Raw genomic sequence first — 23,492 nt, 5'->3', positions numbered from 1 at the left:
TCACTCACAACCACAGGCTCATATCAACTCTCCCTCACTCACAACCACAGACTCATCTCAACTCTCCCACAACCATAGATCTAATCTCAACTCTCCCTCACTCACAACCACAAACTCCTCGCAACTCTCCCTCACTCACCTCTGAATCCTCTCCTCTCTCTTACAGTATTTACTCAACCTAGTCTCTCTTCTCTCCTGTCTCCCCTCTCACCTCTGGTCTCTCCTCTCTCCTCTCCTCTCTCTTACAGTATTTACTCAACCTAGTCTCTCTTCTCCCCTGTCTCCCCTCTCACCTCTGGTCTCTCCTCTCTCCTCTCCTCTCTCTTACAGTATTTACTCAACCTCGTCTCTCTTCTCCCTTGTCTCCCCTCTCACCTCTCTCCTCTCCTCTCCTCCTCTCTCCTCTCTAGTTCTCTCTCCTCTCCTCCTCTCTCCTCTCTAGTTCTCTCACCTCTGGTCCATCTCCTGCTTCATGTCGATGCCCTGTTTGTCCAGCAATTCTCTCTGTGCGAAGGCCCAGTCCACCGGCTCCACAGGGGTCTCAGCGCAGGGCGTCTTCTCCCGCTCCTGGCGCGCCTGCTCTGGGTGGTTGAACCGGAACACGTGGCTCTTACCCAGAATAATACGGTTCCCTGGAGGACAGGTTGATCCAGAAAGCAGGGAGAGAGAAGTTTCAAAAAGCATTCGGTGATCGGTACAAATGTCCGGATAGAAGTGAAGAATGTTACAAAGAGCAAAAGAGAAGCGGTAGAAATTGAGTAGGAAAGTGTAGAGGACATCTCCAGACCAGAGGACAAAAAAGGAAGAGAGAGAGGAAGAGAGGGAAAGAGTGAGGGAGAGAGGGAGAGGGAGAGGGAGAGAGAAAGAGAGACAGAGACAGAGACAGAGACAGAGACAGAGACAGAGACAGAGACAGAGACAGAGACAGAGAGAGAGAGAGAGAGAGAGGGAAAGAGAGAGAGAGACAGAGATAGCTGACCCACCTGATTTGAGGACTGTAGCCTCGGTGACCCTCTTCCCATTGACGTAGGTCTCAGCTCCCTCACAGGGCTCCAGGGTGACTGCTACTGGGGCAGAAAGGAGACAGACAGGGACATAGACCTTTCGAGACACTACCTGCATCTTAATTATCCACCCTTTTCCATGAAGTGTGCGTTTGTGCATGGTCTCTTACACCAATCCTATCCTTGCTTTTAAATCCAAGTAAGATAGCACTCTTTAAGGAAAAGAATAGAGAATTGCATGGTACAGTATCCACACGAACCATAATAACACACTCAGCCTCTAATCAGTAAACCAAAGCATACCCAGCAGGATCCAATATCTCACCTTCTCCAATGGGTCCCGTTGTAGAGGTAAATGTACAGTGTTCGTCCTTGATGAAGTGACCACTGAGGACAATGTCCTGCCTGCTGCTGGCGTCCACACGACCGACCCTGGGAAAGAAAGGAGTCAACATTAGGGTATTCTACTGTACAAAATGTGTGATATTCTACCTAAAAGATACATAACGTAGTTTATAAGCCATTGTGAAGTCTCATACATTATTCTTATGACATCTCTCTTACTTGGTGTCTCTATGTTCTCTCTATGTGCTCTTACTTGGTGTCGCCATCTTTGATGTAGTACAGCAGGCACTCTGACATCAGGGGGTCCTCGTTGAGGTTCACCAGGTGAGGAGTCTACAACAAGGAGGGTTCATATGGGTTCATTTAGGTTCATAGGGTTCATATAGGTTCATATGGTTCATATGGGCTCATATGGGTTCATATAGGTTCATATGGTTCATATGGTTCATATAGGTTCATTTAGGTTCATGGGGTTCATATAGGTTCATATTGGTTCATATGGGTTCATATGGGACTTCATTTACCTGTTGTCTCATCTAATGTATCAAATGTGGTCATATCATTTGTTAAACCTAATTTCCTAACTTAATTTTATTTTTTATTATCTATACAAACTTGTACATCTTAATTTCACGCTCATGAAACATGTTGTGTTTATATTTATTATGTTCAGTATGAGCCTCGACTGTCTTGGTGTGTTTGGACCATGATAGATTCTTGGTGATGTGGACACCAACGAACTTGAAACTCTCAACCCGCTCTACTACAGCCCGTTTAATATTAATGGGATCCTGTTCGGCCTGCCTTTTCCTGTAGTCCACGATCATCTCCTTTGTCTTACTCACATTGAGGGAGAGGTTGTTGTCCTGGAAACCACCCTATAGGTTGTCGCATCGTTGTCACTGTTGTGTCGTCAGCAAACTTAATGATGGTGTTAGAGTCGTGTTTGACCACGCGGTCATGGGTGAACAGGGAGTACAGGAGGGGACTAAGTACACACCCCTGAGGGGCTCCCGTGTTGAGGATCAGAGTGGCAGACGTGTTGTTACCTACCCTTACCATCTAGGGGCGGTCCGACAGGAAGTTGCAGGATCCAGTTGCAGAGAGAGGTGTTCAGTCCCAGCGTCCTTAGCTTGGTGATGAGCTTTGAGGGCACTATGGTCTTGAACGCTGAGCTGTAGTCAATTAATAGCATTCTCACATACGTGTTCCTTTTGTCCAGGTGTGAAACGGCAGCGTGGAGTGTGATTAATATTGCGTCATATGTGGATCTGTTGAGGCGGTATAGGAATTAGAGTGGGTCTAGTGTATCTGGGAGGATGCTGTTGATGTGAGCCATGACCAGCCTTTAAAGCACTTCATGGCTACGACGGGGCAGTAATCATTTAGGCAGATTACCTTTGCGCCCTTGGGCACAGGGACCATGGTGGTCTGCTTGAAACATGTAGGTATTACAGACTCGGTCAGGTTGAGGTTGAACATGTCAGTGAAGAGACTTGACAGTTGGTACGCGCATGCTTTGAGTACACGTCCTGGTAATCCGTCTGGACTCGCGGCTTTGTGAATGTTGACCTGTTCAAAGGTCTTGCTCACATCGGCTACCGAGAGCGTTATCACACAGTCATCCAGAACAGCTGGTGCTCTCGTGCATGCTTCAGTGTTGCTTCCCTCTAAGCGAGCATAAAAGGCATTTAGATTGTCGTGGGTGATGTCGGCTTTTGCCGACTGGTTGAACACTGGTACACACTACCAAGTAGGTTGTCAATTTGTCAGATGTTGCCCTACCGGAGTTACACAGCGACGGCGTCACTGCTATTAGCTTCACGACTGACATTTGGACCAGCAATGTCAGCCCCATGAGCATGCTGAGTCTGACAACACAGTGGGTCGTCGAGGATTTCATACTGAGGAAAGCAGTATTGCATGCTCATGAATATGCTGGTTGTCATACCGCTGCTGCCATTTCAATGGCATATGAGAACATGTTTGAAACATGGAAACATGAACATACCCCTCGCGCCATTCAAACAACTGACTGGAGAAATAAGCTCATCAACTGTGTCTGCAGCAGACGTGATACCCTCTGTCATGGTATTGAAACGCCTGCTCAACAAAACTGCCCACACAGACCGTGGCGTTAACTTACAAAAGTACTCGAGGCTGTGAACAAGCGATTCGGTGGCATTCTCTCTTTACTGTGTCGCCACCATGCTCGATGCTAGGTACAAGGACCGCTACTTCTTTAACAGGCATTATCTCTTTACTGTGTCGCCACCATGCTCGATGCTAGGTACAAGGACCGCTACTTCTTTAACAGGCATTATCTCTTTACTGTGTCTCCACCATGCTCGATGCTAGGTACAAGGACCGCTACTTCTTTAACAGGCATTATCTCTTTACTGTGTCGTCACCATGCTCGATGCTAGGTACAAGGACCGCTACTTCTTTAACAGGCATTATCTCTTTTGATGCCACCATGCTCGATGCTAGGTACAAGGACCGCTACTTCTTTAACAGGCATTATCTCTTTACTGTGTCTCCACCATGCTCGATGCTGGACAAGGACCGCTACTTCTTTAACAGGCATTATCTATTTACTGTGACACCATGCTCGATGCTAGGTACAAGGAAGCACTTCTTTAGACAGGCATTATCTCTTTACTGTGTCGCCACCATGCTCGATGCTGGTACAAGATGCTACTTCTTTAACAGGCATTATCTCTTTACTGTGTGTCACCATGCTGAAGGTACAAGGACCGTTACTTTGATGCAGACAAGAAGCAGGGTTTACATGAAAGTTACATACACAGCTGGACAAGATGGAAACGGACACAGTGACAGTGAAGCACAGAGGAAGAGAGGACACGGACAGACAGAGCTGAAACTTCACTGCTTCACTGCTTTACTGCTGAAATATCACTGGTTGAGAATGATACGACTGAACAAATGAACAACGAAACAGCCCAGCAAGTAAGTCAAAGAAATAGGTTTGGATTATGTTTTACTGACTCCCAATCACGGTCGGATGTGATACAGCCTGGATTTGAACCAGAGACTGTAGTGATGCCTCTTGCACTGAGATACAGTGCCTTAGACCACTGTGTCCATGTGTGTGTGTTAACAATTTAACTGTACTAGAATTCTTAAAAGGCCGCACATTTTTCTATATTATCACAGCATATCACAGCATATCACAGCATATCACATCATATCACAGCATATCACAGCATATCACAGCATATCACAGCATATCACAGTTTATCACAGCATATCACAGCATATCACAGTTTATCACAGCATATCACAGCATATCACAGCGTATCACAGCATATCACAGCATATCACAGCATATCACAGCATATCACAGTTTATCACAGCATATCACAGCTTTACACTAATCCATCACTAATTACACTCAGCACATTTAAATCCCTCCCCTTAAGTATTTAAATCACTGTGCTAGAAAGGTTCCACTGTGCTATCAAGGAACCTGCCTTGTTGCGGGACACGACTCCAATGTTGATCTAGGGTCAGAGGCATTCAAATGTGTTTCGCAATATATGTTTATAACACATCTCAAATATACAATTACAGCATTGTTAGGGGCATTCAATTTAACCCCCGAGAGTCGATTGATGCACCGGTGCGTCAGTTACATTGTTTTTTAAAATCCGAATGGTTTGACCTACATAAACTGTTCTCCATTTTGTTCCTCAAGTATCACGGGCCCCGTCTGAAGGTAACCATTACCGGGCGAAAAAAAACAAATGGAAGTATGAAGGTAGTTTTGTGCCTAACCCAATCAAAGGGGTTAAATATGTGTGAAAATATATATATATATATATATATTTCCCGAGTTTTTAAAAATATTTGCAAAATTTCGGACAAACACTTCAAAACATTGTTTCTTCTTATTTATTTATTTTGAATGTCATTTTTATTTATTTTGTAATTTTCGCCATTTATGAAAGTGTTATTCAATGCGTTTCTAAGGGTTATTTTATCAAATCATTTTTTAAATATATATCTTTTGATACATAAAGGTGTCCTAAAATTCAGAATTAATAAATGGTACATAGTATGACCATATTAAAACAATTCCATAGGTCAGCTTTGGAATTAATTGAATAAAAACACATCGATGCATAGATCTTTATGAACATTTGAACATCTTGGCCATGTTCTGTTATAATCTCGACCCAGTACAGCCAGAAGAGGACTGGTCAACCCACATATGCTCTCTCTAATTCTCTCTTTCTTTCTCTCTCTCGGAGGACCTGAGCCCTAGGACCGTGCCCCAGGACTACCTGACATGATGGCTCCTTGTTGTCCCCAGTCCACCTGACTGTGCTGCTGCTCCAGTTTCAACTGTTCTGCCTTATTATTATTCGACCATGCTGGTCATTTATGAACATTTGAACATCTTGGCCATGTTCTGTTATAATCTCCACCCGGCACAGCCAGAAGAGGACTGGCCACCCCACATAGCCTGGTTCCTCTCTAGGTTTCTTCCTAGATGTTGGCCTTTCTAGGGAGTTTTTCCTAGCCACCGTGCTTCTACACCTGCATTGCTTGCTGTTTGGGGTTTTAGGCTGGGTTTCTGTACAGCACTTTGAGATATCAGCTGATGTACGAAGGGGCTATATAAATACATTTGATTTGATCTGGTGCCTGTAGAGAAGCACAGAGGATGCATCCCAAATAGAACCCAAATGTAACCTTATTCTCTATAAAGTGCACTATGTAGAGATTAGGGTGCCATTGTGGACAGATCCCCAGACTCCCTCTTTAGGTAGGAGATGAGGAAAAGTTTAAAGAAATACAAAACAGCCAGACACCCAAGGGATTAACAGCATCTCTGTGTGAGTCATTTATACCCATCAAACAACAGCTGGCGAAGTAGGAAACACAAATGCTATAAATCTTCATAAATATACTGAATGTGTTTGCTTCTCTGTGTTTACATCACTCTGCTGCTTGAAGCTTGAAGCAGAGTGAAAACTAACGACTTTGTTTGCTTGGAAATAATGACGTAGATTTAAAGGAGAGGAAGACTAAATTAATCAAAATCATTAACTTAATGAAAAAGGAAACAGTTGGTTGATCTCCTCCCCTGCTGTAAAGCTCTACATAGCTGTCAGGTTCCAATTAAAGCTAGAGAGACTATATATGTATACAGGCTGAGATGAGAGATGGAGGGCATATCAGGGTAAGGTACACCCTATCCCAATTCTCTTGGCCTTAGCCCTTTAATGTGTGATGGGAGATGGAGGTTATATCAGGGTAAGGTACACCCTATCCCAATTCTCTTGGCCTTAGCCCTTCAATGTGTGATGGGAGATGGAGGGCATATCAGGGTAAGGTACACCCTATCCCAATTCTCTTGGCCTTAGCCCTTTAATGTGTGCAGATTGGAAACGTCTGGATAGGTATAAAGTATACACATTTCCACTGTTTTAACACGGGCTCTGTTGATCCATGCTCTCTTTAATCAAACAGAACGAGGAATCAAGAGAGTTGAAGCGGAAGGATATGTAAAAAGGTCACACTCAGAGAAGACTAGGAGTCAGAGTCTCCAGACGGAGCAGAGCATCCAGTATGGGAGATTGGACACTTCAGAGAGACCAACCTCATTGGGTGACATTTCCACTGTTTTGAACACAGCCTCTGTTGATCCATGCTCTCTTTAAATCAAACAGGGCGAGGAATCAAATCCACATTTAATGCATCAAAATAAAAACATTTTCTATTCAAGTCTATTTAAATTTGCTCAAACACTGAAAGCATCAGTATGGGATATCCAGATGCATAGAGTTAAATAGAGTGAGAACAGCCCTGATTTTCATTGAACACTTCTGTGATAGCATATCCAGATCCATTTAATGTTAAATAAAAACTGATTTTCTATTCAAGTCTATTTAAATTTGTGACAGCAGGATATCCAGATCCATAGAGTTAAATAGAGTACTGATGTTCCATTGAACACTTCTGTGACAGCATAGACAGCTCCATAGAGTTAAATAGAGTACTGATGTTCCATTGAACACTTCTGTGACAGCATAGACAGCTCCATAGAGTTAAATAGAGTACTGATGTTCCATTGAACACTTCTGTGACAGCATAGACAGCTCCATAGCTCATTCAGGAACATACAGGGCATTCGGGAAAGTATTCAGACCCTTTCAATGTTACCACATTCTGTTACGTTACAGCCGTATTTATAAAAAAAACGAAACGATTAAATAAAACATTTCCTCATAAATGTACACATAATACCCCGTTACGACAAATCGGAAAAACTTTAAAAATATATATTTTTGCAAAATGTATTAAAAATAAAAATATAGAAATGCCTTATTTACACAAGTATTCAGACCGTTTGCTATGAGACCTGAAATTGAGCTCAGGTACATCCTGTTTCCATTGATCATCCTTGATATGTTTCTACAACTTGATTGAAGGTGCTTCAACAAAGTACTGAGTAAAGGGTCTGAATACTTATGGAAATGTTATTTTTTTTTTATACATTTGCTAATGTTTTGAAAAAACTGTTTTTGCTTTGATGTCATTATGAGGTGTAATAATAATAATAATATAATATATGCCATTTTGCTTTTATGATACAGTCATTGCATACATTCTACGTATGGGTGTTGATCGAACCCACTACCCTGTCATGTACCAACTGAGAGAAGGACCACCATGTTGAGGTGATGTCATTATGGGGTATTGTGATGTCAATATGGGGTATTGTGTGATGATTGATGAGGGAAAAAACCTATTTAATCCATTTTAGAATGAGGCTGTAATGTAACAAAATGTGGAAAAAGTCAAGGGGTCTGAATACTTTCCAAATGCACTGTAGGTTCATACCATTATTGACTTCCCTCTAGTGCAAAGTATCATTAACCTAATCCTAACCTAACCCTGAGCTAACCTTAACCTAATCCTAACCCTGACCTAACCCTGAGCTAACCTTAACCTAACTCTGACCTAACCCTGAGCTAACCTTAACCTAACCCTGACCTAACCCTGAGCTAACCCTGACCTAACCCTGACCTAAACCTTAAACTAACCCTAACCTAACCCTGACCTAACCCTAACCTAAGCCTTAACCCTAACCTAACCTAACCCTGGCCTAACCCTAACCTAACCCTGGCCTAACCCTAACCTAAACCTTAACCTAACCCTAACCCTGACCTAACCCTGACCTAACCCTAGCCTTAACCCTAACCTTACCTAACCCTGGCCTAACCCTAACCTAACCCTGGCCTAACCCTAACCTAACCCTGACCTAACCCTAGCCTAAGCCTTAACCCTAACCTAACCTAACCTAACCTAACCCTGGCCTAACCCTAACCTAACCCTGGCCTAACCCTAACCTAACCCTGACCTAACCCTAACCTAACCTAACCTAACCTAACCCTAACCTAACCCTAACCTAACCCTAACCTAACCCTGACCTAACCCTAACCTAACCCTGGCCTAACCTAACCCTAACCTAACCCTAACCTAACCCTGACCTAACCCTAACCTAACCTAACCTAACCCTGGCCTAACCCTAACCTAACCCTAACCTAACCCTGACCTAACCCTAGCCTAACCCTGGCCTAACCCTAACCCTAACCTAACCTAACCCTGGCCTAACCCTAACCCTAACCTAACCTAACCTAAACCTGACCTAACCCTAGCCTAACCCTAACCTAAACCTGACGTAACCCTGAATAGCTGACCTGTTAAATGATGTCTGTTAATGTGTTGCTGTCTTACCTTCTTGGGGGAGAACACGCCCACGGTTCCTCCGTCTTCCCTCATGGCCACACCCATCTCAGCCAGCAGGGCCTCTCTGTGGAAGAGAATGGACAGTTGTTCAACGGCCCAAGGTTGGGGTCAATTCAAATTCAAATCAGTCAAATCAGGAAGTGATTTGAATTTAAAATGGAAAAATGGAAAAACTTTTTAAATAAATTCATTTCTCCTTTTTTGGCTGATTGAAAAGTTAATAAAAATAAAAGCTCTTTTTTACAAATATTGAATTTGTATTTCATTTTACTTCCTGAATTTCCTGAATTTGATTTGAATTGACCACAACCCTGCAGTGGTCTCCTATTCTTCCATGTTCCTTGGATCCAGAGACTGGATTGTCCTTTCCTTATAATCTATACTGTAAGTAGCGATGTGGAAGTGGTAATAACTCACCTTTCCATTCTGATGGCTTCTGTTCTGCGCAGTTTCTCCTCCCAGGTCTCGTTGAGCTCAGCAATGATCTTCTCTGTTTCCTGATGAAATCCCCCCCCCCAAAAAAAAAAATATGACAAACTGTTGTGAACCCTCCTGTGTCTATGTTCAATATGTAGGACAGAGGGTATTATGTCTGACTGTAATAAATGACTTAATCAATAAATGAATGAATTCATCAATCAATCAAGTGATCAGTTCACCTTGAGTCTCTCGATGGCCTCCTCGCTTCCGGGGCTGAACATGATGCGGTCGTGGAGGCTGGCGATGGACCCGGCTCGACTGGACAGGGCGGACAGAGAGGGGGAGGGGCTCATCCCCGTCATGGCATTGGTCACTGTGGAGAGATCATCCTTTTGATTGACAGCTTGGCGATTATTGTTATTGTTCTTGAAATCGGATAGGTCTGTCAGGGGAGGGGGCGGGACAGAGGAAACAGTGGGTGGTGGGAGTGGGGGCAGGAAGTGGGGATTTAGCGCAGGGTACGGGGAGGTAAGAGAGACGGAGAGAAGCGGACAGAAAAGGACGAGAGGAGAAGGAAAAATAGAAAAGAAGGAAGAAGAAGAAGAAGAAGAAGAAGACATGAAACTAATCTGAAACACAAAGAGAACATTTAACCGCGAGTAAGAAACACACAAGGAAGAGAAGACAAGAGCAGCGCAGCGTGCAGAAAGCCAGAAGAAGAACGTAAAAGATGTGGCTGTATGGGCATACAAGTGCAACTGGGTGGGAGGTGGGGGGGGGTGCTGCTTATCATGAAAAAAAACGATCTAACATAAAGCCAAATCCAAAGTATGCCGTCAAGCTTCAAGCAAAGCGTTTATCAGTCAGTAAAGCCATTCAGAATCATTCTCGACAACAACACTGATGTCCCTTCCCTAGGAGGGTTAGTTCCCTGTCGCATGGCCACGACGTGGCTACGACATGGCTACGACGAGGCTATGACATGGCTAATGACAAGGCTACGACATGGCTACCAGAAGGCTACGACATGGCTACCACAAGGCTACGACATGGCTATGACATGGCTACGACATGGCTAATGACAAGGCTACGACATGGCTACCAGAAGGCTACGACATGGCTACCACAAGGCTACGACATGGCTATGACATGGCTACGACAAGGCTACGACAAGGCTATGACATGGCTATGACATGGCTACGACAAGGCTACCACAAGGCTATGACATGGCTATGACAAGGCTACCACAAGGCTATGACATGGCTACGACAAGGCTACGACATGGCTACGACAAGGCTACGACATGGCTACGACAAGGCTACGACAAGGCTACGACAAGGCTACGACATGGCTATGACATGGCTACGACATGGCTATGACAAGGCTACGACATGGCTACGACAAGGCTACGACATGGCTATGACATGGCTACGACATGGCTATGACAAGGCTATGACATGGCTACGACAAGGCTACAACATGGCTACGACATGGCTACGACAAGGCTACGACAAGGCTACGACAAGGCTACAACATGGCTACAACATGGCTATGACAAGGCTACGACATGGCTACGACATGGCTACGACAAGGCTACAACAAGGCTACGACATGGCTACGACAAGGCTACGACAAGGCTACGACAAGGCTACGACATGGCTACAACATGGCTACGACATGGCTACGACAAGGCTACGACATGGCTACGACAAGGCTACGACAAGGCTACGACATGGCTACGACAAGGCTACGACAAGGCTACGACATGGCTACGACAAGGCTACGACAAGGCTACGACAAGGCTACGACAAGGCTACGACATGGCTACGACAAGGCTACGACATGGCTACGACATGGCTACGACAAGGCTACGACATGGCTACGACATGGCTACGACATGGCTACGACAAGGCTACGACATGGCTACGACAAGGCTACGACAAGGCTACGACAAGGCTACGACATGGCTACGACGTGGCTACGACAAGGCTACGACATGGCTACGACATGGCTACGACAAGGCTACGACAAGGCTACGACAAGGCTACGACATGGCTACGACAAGGCTACGACATGGCTACGACAAGGCTACGACGTGGCTACTACGTGGCTACGACAAGGCTACGACATGGCTACGACATGGCTACGACAAGGCTACGACAAGGCTACAACATGGCTATGACATGGCTACGACAAGGCTACGACATGGCTACGACATGGCTACGACATGGCTACGACATGGCTACGACAAGGCTACGACAAGGCTACGACATGGCTATGACATGGCTACGACAAGGCTACGACATGGCTACGACATGGCTACGACAAGGCTACGACAAGGCTACGACAAGGCTACGACGTGGCTACGACGTGGCTATGACAAGGCTACGACATGGCTACGACATGGCTATGACATGGCTACGACAAGGCTACGACGTGGCTACGACAAGGCTACGACAAGGCTACGACAAGGCTACGACGTGGCTACTACATGGCTACTACATGGCTACGACAAGGCTACGACGTGGCTACGACGTGGCTACTACATGGCTACTACATGGCTACGACAAGGCTACGACGTGGCTACTACATGGCTACGACAAGGCTACGACGTGGCTACGACATGGCTACGACGTGGCTACTACATGGCTACTACATGGCTACGACAAGGCTACGATGTGGCTACGACAAGGCTACGACAAGGCTACGACAAGGCTACGACGTGGCTACTACGTGGCTACGACAAGGCTACGACATGGCTACGACAAGGCTACGACGTGGCTATGACAAGGCTACGACATGGCTACGACATGCTTTGACTCTCTTTCATCCACGGACAAACACTCTGAAAGGAAATATGAGCGTTATTTTGCATAGAGCGCACGTGTTAGCATAAAGTCCTATTCAGACCATATGGCCAAGGTCTATATCAAACTACCCATGAAGGAAATATGATATGCAGCAAACAGTCATTACCTATGGATTAACCAATCTGCATCCAGGATCCAAACTACCCGTTTCTTTAAAAAATAAAAAAAAGTTTTTTAAATCTAATGATGTAACACCACGGGAAGAGCACATACAATACCAGCCTCTTCACTGAGAGGTTTCCTTTCCTCATATCCAACGCTCCATCAATGTAATCTAATGATGAAATACCATGGGGAAGAACCACAGAAGACCATCAAGACTGGAGTGCTGTGGGTGCACCGAGACACGACTACTTTGGATATCGAATGACGTCTAAAAAGCTAGTCAGGATCACTAACTGCTCTGACAGCTACTGTAAAAAAAATAATAAAAAAAATAAAAACAATTGTTAGTAAATCCATTATTGGAACAGGGAAATAAATTTCTACTTCAAGAGTGGAACGGAGGCCGACAAAAACTGATAACTGATAACAAAATAGAACAAGGACTGACTATACTGTATATTGAGGTTGAGATTCTTTGTTAATCATGGGAGGAGTCCACATCAAGATTATCTACTGTACTGATGGGGATGGGGTTTCCTTCCTGGTCTCTCCATAGTACTATACTACAGAGTGAGGGGATGTGGTTTCCTTCCTGGTCTCTCCACAGTACTATACTACAGAGAGAGGGGATGTGGTTTCCTTCCTGGTCTCTCCACAGTACTATACTACAGAGAGAGGGGATGTGGTTTCCTTCCTGGTCTCTCCACAGTACTATACTACAGAGAGAGGGGATGTGGTTTCCTTCCTGGTCTCTCCACAGTACTATACTACAGAGAGAGGGGATGTGGTTTCCTTCCTGGTCTCTCCACAGTACTATACTACAGAGAGAGGGGATGTGGTTTCCTTCCTGGTCTCTCCATAGTACTATACTTCAGAGAGGAAGGAAGGTCTCCTTGACAACTATTTAGAACATAGTCCCAAGTGGCACCCTATTCCCTATTATAGTGCACTACATTCGACCAGGGCCCATAGGGCTTTGGACAAAGGTAGTAGGGATTATGATGCCACTTGGGACGTACCCGTGGACTGTATAAGATGAGGAAATTCCTTGTCAATCAAGATTTTACTAATAGATTCATCACACTGAAATATAGGTGATTTTTTTTTGTTGTCTCAGAATTGGTCTCAAATATCTATTCCACAGGCTATGAATTTATCACAGTGCACAATATAGCAAACGGTATATGTCACCTCCTATGGAAAACAATGAGTCTCAGCACTGCAGGTAGGTAGGTGTTGCCATACCAACACACCGAGAGTCAAAGTAGACCGAATCACCAGTCTGGGTCCTTCCTGTTGCGCCTGCCAGTCAAGATGACACATGTACCACTTCTTACACCCTGAAGTCTGTCGCCATCTGTTCGGTAATACTGGTATTAAACACACAGTAGCAAAACACCAATTTCCTGTGATAAAAAGGACAGCTGGGGCGTAAAATATATGAAGTGTTTACCTTATTAAGGAGTCATTTCCCGTTACCTCAGGAAATTGATTAAGGTTGTCACATAGAACTGCTGTAACAGAATATATATTTCCGTAAAAAAAAACATTAAAAAAAAAACATACTGCCGTTGGTCGCCTTCCTGAACTCTGGACACCAGCGATAAAGCTATATGAGCCCAGTCCACAAGAGCATCTCTACAGCACCAGAGGGAAACAGCACCTACTGTCCAAGCCCAGAAATGCATCTGATATCTCTTAGGTATTTTCTAGCAGATAGCCTACTAACAACCAGGCTGACCTCTAGAGCAAGTCTGCCCGAAGGCCACGTGTCCTTGTTGATCTGATACATACATGTGCACATGATTGATCATGATCAATATTTTCCTTGGCATTTTGAACAACCTTTGATTAATTAACTGATTATTAATCAATTAATTAATAATCAACGATTGTCACATTACTCTGGTGCTGCAGAGAGTACAACGATTGTCACATTACTCTGGTGCTGCAGAGAGTACAACTATTGTCACATTACTCTGGTGCTGCAGAGAGTACAACTATTGTCACATTACTCTGGTGCTGCAGAGAGTACAACTATTGACACATTACTCTGGTGCTGCAGAGAGTACAACTATTGACACATTACTCTGGTGCTGCAGAGAGTACAACTATTGACACATTACTCTGGTGCTGCAGAGAGTACAACTATTGACACATTACTCTGGTGCTGCAGAGAGTACAACTATTGACACATTACTCTGGTGCTGCAGAGAGTACAACTATTGTCACATTACTCTGGTGCTGCAGAGAGTACATCTATTGACACATTACTCTGGTGCTGCAGAGAGTACATCTATTGTCACATTACTCTGGTGCTGCAGAGAGTACAACTATTGTCACATTACTCTGGTGCTGCTAAAGGTGCCATGGAGCGAAGCGTATAAGAGGACAGCCAAAAACACAGCAGAGAGACAAATTAAGAAACATTAACATTAACACACATTTCAAACCAGCAACGTCCGTGCCGGGAGGCCCCTTGTACGCTGAGAGAGGAAAAACAGAAAGCCAGAAAGAGGAGGTGAGAGAGAGAGAGAGAGAGAGAGAGAGAGAGAGAGAGAGAGAGAGAGAGAGAGAGAGAGAGAGAGAGAGAGAGAGAGAGAGAGAGAGAGAGAGAGAGAGAGAGAGAGAGAGAGAGAGAGAGAGAGAGAGAGAGAGAGAGAGAGAGACGAGAGAGAGAGAGAGAGAGAGAGAGAGAGAGAGACAGAGAGAGACAGATAGAGAGAGAGACAGAGACACAGAGAGAGAGAGACACAGAGAGAGAGAGAGAGACAGATGAACAAACTCTGTGATAGAATCAATCAGTAACTCAGTGTAAGATGAGCATGGCTTACTGGTGTTGCTTTAAGGGCCCCTAGTCTGTCACTCAGACCTCTATCTGAGAATCAATCTACTCGAATGTACAGTTAATTATCCGAATGCATGTTTGCCGTTTCCTCCCTACTCCAGCCTGTAGTCTGTAGGCTACATAATGAGGCCCACTGTACATCTCTTCCAAACTGTACGACGGCTGGCTGAGTGAGGTTCTGAAAACATACTGCTGTATAGGTCGCCTTTTCTGAACTCTGGACACAAGCGATAAAGCTAATGTCTCTAACACCAGAGGGAAACTGCACCTACTGTCCAAGCCCAGAAATGCATCTGATATGTCTTAGGTGTTTTCTAGCAGATAGCGTACTAGCAACCAGGCTGACCTCTAAGGCAAGCCACATGTACTTGTTGATCTGGTACTGATTGGTTGTGATCAATATTTTCCTGGGCAATAAGAAATAATAGTTGATTATCTCAATGATTAGTCATTAATCTGGTGCAGCAGAGTACAGCTATAAGAACATGCTGTCGATGCTAAGCAGCACGGAGCGAAGAGGACAGACAAAGAAACAGCCTAAAGCCAGACAGATAAACAGTAGAGAGATAAACAGTAGAGAGAGAAACAGTAGAGAGAAACAGTAGAGAGAAACAGTAGAGATAAACAGCATAGAGATAAACAGTAGAGAGATAAACAGTAGAGAGATAAACAGTAGAGAGAGAAACAGTAGAGAGAAACAGTAGAGAGATGAAACAGTAGAGAGAAACAGTAGAGAGAAAAAGTAGAGAGATGAAACAGTAGAGAGAAACAGTAGAGAGAGAAACAGTAGAGAGAAACAGTAGAGAGAAAAAGTAGAGAGATAAACAGCATAGAGAGAAACAGTAGAGAGAAACAGTAGAGAGATAAACAGTAGATATAGAAACAGTAGAGAGATAAACAGTAGAGAGAAACAGTAGAGAGGAACAGTAGAGAGATAAACAGTAGAGAGAAACAGTAGAGAGAAACAGTAGAGATATAAAAAGTAGAGATAAACAGTAGAGAGATAAACAGTAGAGAAATATAGAAACCGTAGAGAGATAAACAGTAGAGAGAGAAACAGTAGAGATAAACAGTAGAGAGATAAACAGTAGAGATAAACAGTAGAGAGATAAACAGTAGAGAGAGAAACAGTAGAGAGAAAAAGTAGAGAGATGAAACAGTAGAGAGAAACAGTAGAGAGAGAAACAGTAGAGAGAAACAGTAGAGAGAAAAAGTAGAGAGATAAACAGCATAGAGAGAAACAGTAGAGAGAAACAGTAGAGAGATAAACAGTAGATATAGAAACAGTAGAGAGATAAACAGTAGAGAGAAACAGTAGAGAGAAAAAGTAGAGAGATATAGAAACAGTAGAGAGATAAACAGTAGAGAGAAACAGTAGAGAGGAACAGTAGAGAGATAAACAGTAGAGAGAAACAGTAGAGAGAAACAGTAGAGATATAAAAAGTAGAGATAAACAGTAGAGAGATAAACAGTAGAGAAATATAGAAACCGTAGAGAGATAAACAGTAGAGAGAGAAACAGTAGAGAAATATAGAAACAGTAGAGAAATATATAAACAGTAGAGAGAAACAGTAGAGAGAGAAACAGCATAGAGAGAAACAGTAGAGAGATAAACAGTAGAGAGATATAGAAACAGTAGAGAGATAAACAGTAGAGAGAAACAGTAGAGAAATATAGAAACAGTAGAGAAATATATAAACAGTAGAGAGAAACAGTAGAGAGAGAAACAGCATAGAGAGAAACAGTAGAGAGAGAAACAGTAGAGAGATAAACCGTATAGAGATAAACAGTAGAGAAATATAGAAACAGTAGAGAGATAAACAGTAGAGAAATATAGAAACACACATTTCAAACCAGCAACGTCAGTGCCAAGAGCTGGCCCCTTGTACGCTGGGAGAGAAAGAGAGAGACAGAAAGACAGACAAAGGAGAACACAGTAAAATATAGGAGAACCCAGTGAGAGACAGGAGAACACAATGAGAGACAGGAGAACACAGTGAGAGACCGGAGAACACGGTAGAGACAGGAGAACAGAGTGAAAACAGTAGAGAGATAAACAGTAGAGAGAGAAACAGTAGAGAGATAAACAGTAGAGAGAGAAACCGTAGAGATATATAGAAACAGTAGAGAGATAAACAGTAGAGAGAGAAACCGTAGAGATATATAGAAACAGTAGAGAGATAAACAGTAGAGAGATAAACAGTAGAGAGATATAGAAACAGTAGAGAGATATAGAAACAGTAGAGAGAAACAGTAGAGAGATATAGAAACAGTAGAGAGAAACAGTAGGGAGATAAACAGTAGAGAGATATAGAAACAGTAGAGAGAAACAGTAGAGAGATATAGAAACAGTAGAGAGAAACAGTAGAGAGAAACAGTAGAGAGAGAAACAGTAGAGAGAGAAACAGTAGAGAGATAAACAGTAGAGAGAGAAACAGTAGAGAGATATAGAAACAGTAGAGAGAGAAACAGTAGAGAGAGAAACAGTAGAGAGATAAACAGAAGAGAGAGAAACAGTAGAGAGAAACTGTAGAGAGAAACAGTAGAGAGATATAGAAACATTAGAGAGAGAAACAGTAGAGAGATATAGAAACAGTAGAGAGAGAAACAGTAGAGAGATATAGAAACAGTAGAGAGAGAAACAGTAGAGAGATATAGAAACAGTAGAGAGATAAACAGTAGAGAGAAACAGTAGAGAGAGAAACTGTAGAGAGAAACAGTAGAGAGATAAACAGTAGAGAGATATAGAAACAGTAGAGAGAGAAACAGTAGAGAGATAAACAGTAGAGAGAGAAACAGTAGAGAGAGAAACAGTAGAGAGATATAGAAACAGTAGAGAGATAAACAGTAGAGATAAACAGTAGAGAGAGAAACAGTAGAGAGATAAACAGTAGAGAGATATAGAAACAGTAGAGAGAGAAACAGTAGAGAGATAAACAGTAGAGAGATATAGAAACAGTAGAGAGAGAAACAGTAGAGAGAGAAACAGTAGAGAGATATAGAAACAGTAGAGAGATAAACAGTAGAGAGAAACAGTAGAGAGATAAACCGTATAGAGATATAGAAACAGTAGAGAGATAAACAGTAGAGAGAGAAACAGTAGAGAGATAAACAGTAGAGAGATATAGAAACAGTAGAGAGAGAAACAGTAGAGAGATAAACAGTAGAGAGATATAGAAACAGTAGAGAGAGAAACAGTAGAGAGAGAAACAGTAGAGAGATATAGAAACAGTAGAGAGAGAAACAGTAGAGAGAAACAGTAGAGAGATATAGAAACAGTAGAGAGAGAAACAGTAGAGAGATAAACTGTAGAGAGAAACAGTAGAGAGATATAGAAACAGTAGAGAGAGAAACAGTAGAGAGATAAACAGTAGAGAGATATAGAAACAGTAGAGAGATATAGAAACAGTAGAGAAATATAGAAACACACATTTCAAACCAGCAACATCAGTGCCAAGAGCTGGCCCCTTGTACGCTGGGAGAGAAAGAAAGAGAGAGACAGAAAGACAGACAAAGGAGAACACAGTAAAATATAGGAGAACACAGTGAGAGACAGGAGAACACAGTGAGAGACCGGAGAACACAGTGAGAGACAGGTGAACACAGTGAGAGACAGGAGAACACAGTAGAGACAGGAGAACAGAGTGAAAACAGTAGAGAGATAAACAGTAGAGAGATAAACAGTAGAGAGATATAGAAACAGTAGAGAGATAAACAGTAGTGAGATAAACAGTAGAGAGATATAGAAACAGTAGAGAGATATAGAAACAGTAGAGAGATAAACAGTAGAGAGATAAACAGTAGAGAGATATAGAAACAGTAGAGAGAGAAACAGTAGAGAGATAAACCGTATAGAGATAAACAGTAGAGAAATATAGAAACACACATTTCAAACCAGCAACATCAGTGCCAAGAGCTGGCCCCTTGTACGCTGGGAGAGAAAGAGAGAGACAGAAATACAGACAAAGGAGAACACAGTTAGAGACAGGAGAACACAGTGAGGGACTAACTCATTCACTCAGTGTTAGCTGAACAGATGCTACTAACATACTGGTGAAGCTAACATACTGGTCCTGCTAACATACTGGTCCTGCTAATATACTGGTCCTGCTAACACACTGGTGAAGCTAACATACTGGTCCTGCTAACATACCAGTGAAGCTAACATACTGGTCCTGCTAACATACTGGTCCTGCTAACATACTGGTCCTGCTAATATACTCGTCATGCTAACATACTGGTCCTACTAACATACTGGTTCTGCTAACATACTGGTCCTGCTGACAAACTGGTCCTGCTAACATACTGGTTCTGCTAATATACTGGTCATGCTAACATACTGGTCCTGCTAACATACTGGTGCTGCTAACATACTGGCCCTGCTAACATACTGGCCCTGCTAACATACTATACTGGTGAAGCTAACATACTGGTCCTGCTAACATACTGGTCCTGCTAAAACCAGTGAAGCTAACATACTGGTCCTGCTAACATACTGGTCCTGCTAACACACTGGTCTTGCTAACATACTGGTCCTGCTAACACACTGGTCTTGCTAACATACTGGTCCTGCTAACATACTGGTTCTGCTAATATACTCGTCATGCTAACATACTGGTCCTACTAACATACTGGTCCTGCTAACACACTGGTCTTGCTAACATACTGGTCCTGCTAACATATTGGTCCTGCTAACACACTGGTCTTGCTAACATACTGGTCCTGCTAACATACTGGTGGTGCTAACATACTGGTCCTGCTAACATACTGGTCCTGCTAACATACTGGTCCTGCTAACACACTGGTCTTGCTAACATACTGGTCCTGCTAACATACTGGTTCTGCTAATATACTCGTCTTGCTAACATACTGGTCCTGCTAACATACTGGTTCTGCTAATATACTCGTCATGCTAACATACTGGTCCTGCTAACACACTGGTGCTGCTAACATACTGGCCCTGCAAACATACTGGCCCTGCTAACATACTGGTTCTGCCAACATACTGGTGCTGCTCACGTACTGGTTCTGCTAACATACTGGTGTCGCTAACTTACTGGTCCTGCTAACATAATGGTCATGCTAACATGCTGGTGAAGCTAATATACTGGAGGTGCTAACATACTGGTCCTGCTAACATACTGGTCCTGCTAACACACTGGTCTTGCTAACATACTGGTCCTGCTAACACACTGGTCTTGCTAACATACTGGTCCTGCTAACATACTGGTTCTGCTAATATACTCGTCATGCTAACATACTGGTCCTACTAACATACTGGTCCTGCTAACACACTGGTCTTGCTAACATACTGGTCCTGCTAACATATTGGTCCTGCTAACACACTGGTCTTGCTAACATACTGGTCCTGCTAACATACTGGTGGTGCTAACATACTGGTCCTGCTAACATACTGGTCCTGCTAACATACTGGTCCTGCTAACACACTGGTCTTGCTAACATACTGGTCCTGCTAACATACTGGTTCTGCTAATATACTCGTCTTGCTAACATACTGGTCCTGCTAACATACTGGTTCTGCTAATATACTCGTCATGCTAACATACTGGTCCTGCTAACACACTGGTGCTGCTAACATACTGGCCCTGCAAACATACTGGCCCTGCTAACATACTGGTTCTGCCAACATACTGGTGCTGCTCACGTACTGGTTCTGCTAACATACTGGTGTCGCTAACTTACTGGTCCTGCTAACATAATGGTCATGCTAACATGCTGGTGAAGCTAATATACTGGAGGTGCTAACATACTGGTCCTTCTAACATACTGGTGGTGTTAACATACTGGTCCTGTTAACATACTGGTCCTGCTGACAAACTGGTCCTGCTAACATACTGGTTCTGCTAATATACTGGTCATGCTAACATACTGGTCCTGCTAACATACTGGTGCTGCTAACATACTGGCCCTGCTAACATACTGGCCCTGCTAACATACTATACTGGTGAAGCTAACATACTGGTCCTGCTAACATACTGGTCCTGCTAAAACCAGTGAAGCTAACATACTGGTCCTGCTAACATACTGGTCCTGCTAACACACTGGTCTTGCTAACATACTGGTCCTGCTAACACACTGGTCTTGCTAACATACTGGTCCTGCTAACATACTGGTTCTGCTAATATACTCGTCATGCTAACATACTGGTCCTACTAACATACTGGTCCTGCTAACACACTGGTCTTGCTAACATACTGGTCCTGCTAACATATTGGTCCTGCTAACACACTGGTCTTGCTAACATACTGGTCCTGCTAACATACTGGTGGTGCTAACATACTGGTCCTGCTAACATACTGGTCCTGCTAACATACTGGTCCTGCTAACACACTGGTCTTGCTAACATACTGGTCCTGCTAACATACTGGTTCTGCTAATATACTCGTCTTGCTAACATACTGGTCCTGCTAACATACTGGTTCTGCTAATATACTCGTCATGCTAACATACTGGTCCTGCTAACACACTGGTGCTGCTAACATACTGGCCCTGCAAACATACTGGCCCTGCTAACATACTGGTTCTGCCAACATACTGGTGCTGCTCACGTACTGGTTCTGCTAACATACTGGTGTCGCTAACTTACTGGTCCTGCTAACATAATGGTCATGCTAACATGCTGGTGAAGCTAATATACTGGAGGTGCTAACATACTGGTCCTGCTAACATACTGGTCCTGCTAACACACTGGTCTTGCTAACATACTGGTCCTGCTAACACACTGGTCTTGCTAACATACTGGTCCTGCTAACATACTGGTTCTGCTAATATACTCGTCATGCTAACATACTGGTCCTACTAACATACTGGTCCTGCTAACACACTGGTCTTGCTAACATACTGGTCCTGCTAACATATTGGTCCTGCTAACACACTGGTCTTGCTAACATACTGGTCCTGCTAACATACTGGTGGTGCTAACATACTGGTCCTGCTAACATACTGGTCCTGCTAACATACTGGTCCTGCTAACATACTGGTCCTGCTAACATACTGGTTCTGCTAATATACTCGTCTTGCTAACATACTGGTCCTGCTAACATACTGGTTCTGCTAATATACTCGTCATGCTAACATACTGGTCCTGCTAACACACTGGTGCTGCTAACATACTGGCCCTGCAAACATACTGGCCCTGCTAACATACTGGTTCTGCCAACATACTGGTGCTGCTCACGTACTGGTTCTGCTAACATACTGGTGTCGCTAACTTACTGGTCCTGCTAACATAATGGTCATGCTAACATGCTGGTGAAGCTAATATACTGGAGGTGCTAACATACTGGTCCTTCTAACATACTGGTGGTGTTAACATACTGGTCCTGTTAACATACTGGTCCTGCTAACATACTGGTCCTGCTAACATACTGGTGAAGCTAACATACTGGTCCTGCTAACATACTGGTCCTGCTAACACACTGGTCTTGCAAACATACTGGTCCTGCTAACATACTGGTGGTGCTAACATACTGGTCCTGCAAAAAAACAGGTCCTGCTAACATACTGGTGAAGCTAACATACTGGTCCTGCTAACACACTGGTCTTGCTAACATACTGGTCCTGCTAACATACTGGTTCTGCTAATATACTCGTAATGCTAACATACTGGTCCTACTAACATACTGGTTCTGCTAACATACTGGTCCTGCTGACAAACTGGTCCTGCTAACATACTGGTTCTGCTAATATACTGGTCATGCTACCATACTGGTCCTGCTAACATACTGGTGCTGCTAACATACTGGCACTGCTAACATATTGGCCCTGCTAACATACTGGTTCTGCTAACATACTGGTGCTGCTCACATACTGGTTCTGCTAACATACTGGTGTCGCTAACTTACTGGTCCTGCTAACATACTGGTCATGCTAACATGCTGGTGAAGCTAATATACTGGAGTTGCTAACATACTGGTCCTGCTAACATACTGGTGGTGCTAACACACTGGTGGTGCTAACATACTGGTCCTGCTAACATACTGGTCCTGCTAACATACTGGTTCTGCTAACATACTGGTCCTGCTAACATACTGGTCGTGCTAACATACTGATCCTGCTAACATACTGGTCCTGCTAACATACTGATCCTGCTAACAT

At 43.5% G+C, this 23,492-nt stretch overlaps 1 protein-coding gene across 27 annotated transcripts in view; it reads right to left on the bottom strand.

The window, feature by feature from the left end:
* The window catches only part of LOC118380532 (kinesin-like protein KIF1A), a 201,121-nt gene that overhangs the window by 104,041 nt on the left and 73,588 nt on the right, over positions 1-23,492 (bottom strand). For 17 of the 27 annotated variants that reach the window (XM_052475533.1, XM_052475537.1, XM_052475543.1 and 14 more), the window contains exons 13-21: positions 19,261-19,305; positions 14,971-15,012; positions 9,791-9,993; positions 9,549-9,628; positions 9,120-9,195; positions 1,603-1,682; positions 1,330-1,436; positions 984-1,064; positions 452-632 (exon numbers count right to left, since the gene is read on the bottom strand). In XM_052475533.1, the coding sequence (XP_052331493.1) occupies positions 452-632; positions 984-1,064; positions 1,330-1,436; positions 1,603-1,682; positions 9,120-9,195; positions 9,549-9,628; positions 9,791-9,993; positions 14,971-15,012; positions 19,261-19,305 (895 nt within the window). Of the gene's footprint in view, positions 1-451; positions 633-983; positions 1,065-1,329; positions 1,437-1,602; positions 1,683-9,119; positions 9,196-9,548; positions 9,629-9,790; positions 9,994-14,970; positions 15,013-18,804; positions 18,850-19,260; positions 19,306-23,492 lie in introns of all 27 variants that reach the window. The other 10 variants (XM_052475549.1, XM_052475555.1, XM_052475557.1 and 7 more) reach the window with 4 other exon arrangements.

This window comes from Oncorhynchus keta, chromosome 22, assembly GCF_023373465.1.
Source record: "Oncorhynchus keta strain PuntledgeMale-10-30-2019 chromosome 22, Oket_V2, whole genome shotgun sequence".
Taxonomy (NCBI): Eukaryota; Metazoa; Chordata; class Actinopteri; order Salmoniformes; family Salmonidae; genus Oncorhynchus; species Oncorhynchus keta.
Note: the sequence above shows the minus strand (reverse complement) of the source record. Positions and strands in the feature narration are given on the sequence as shown.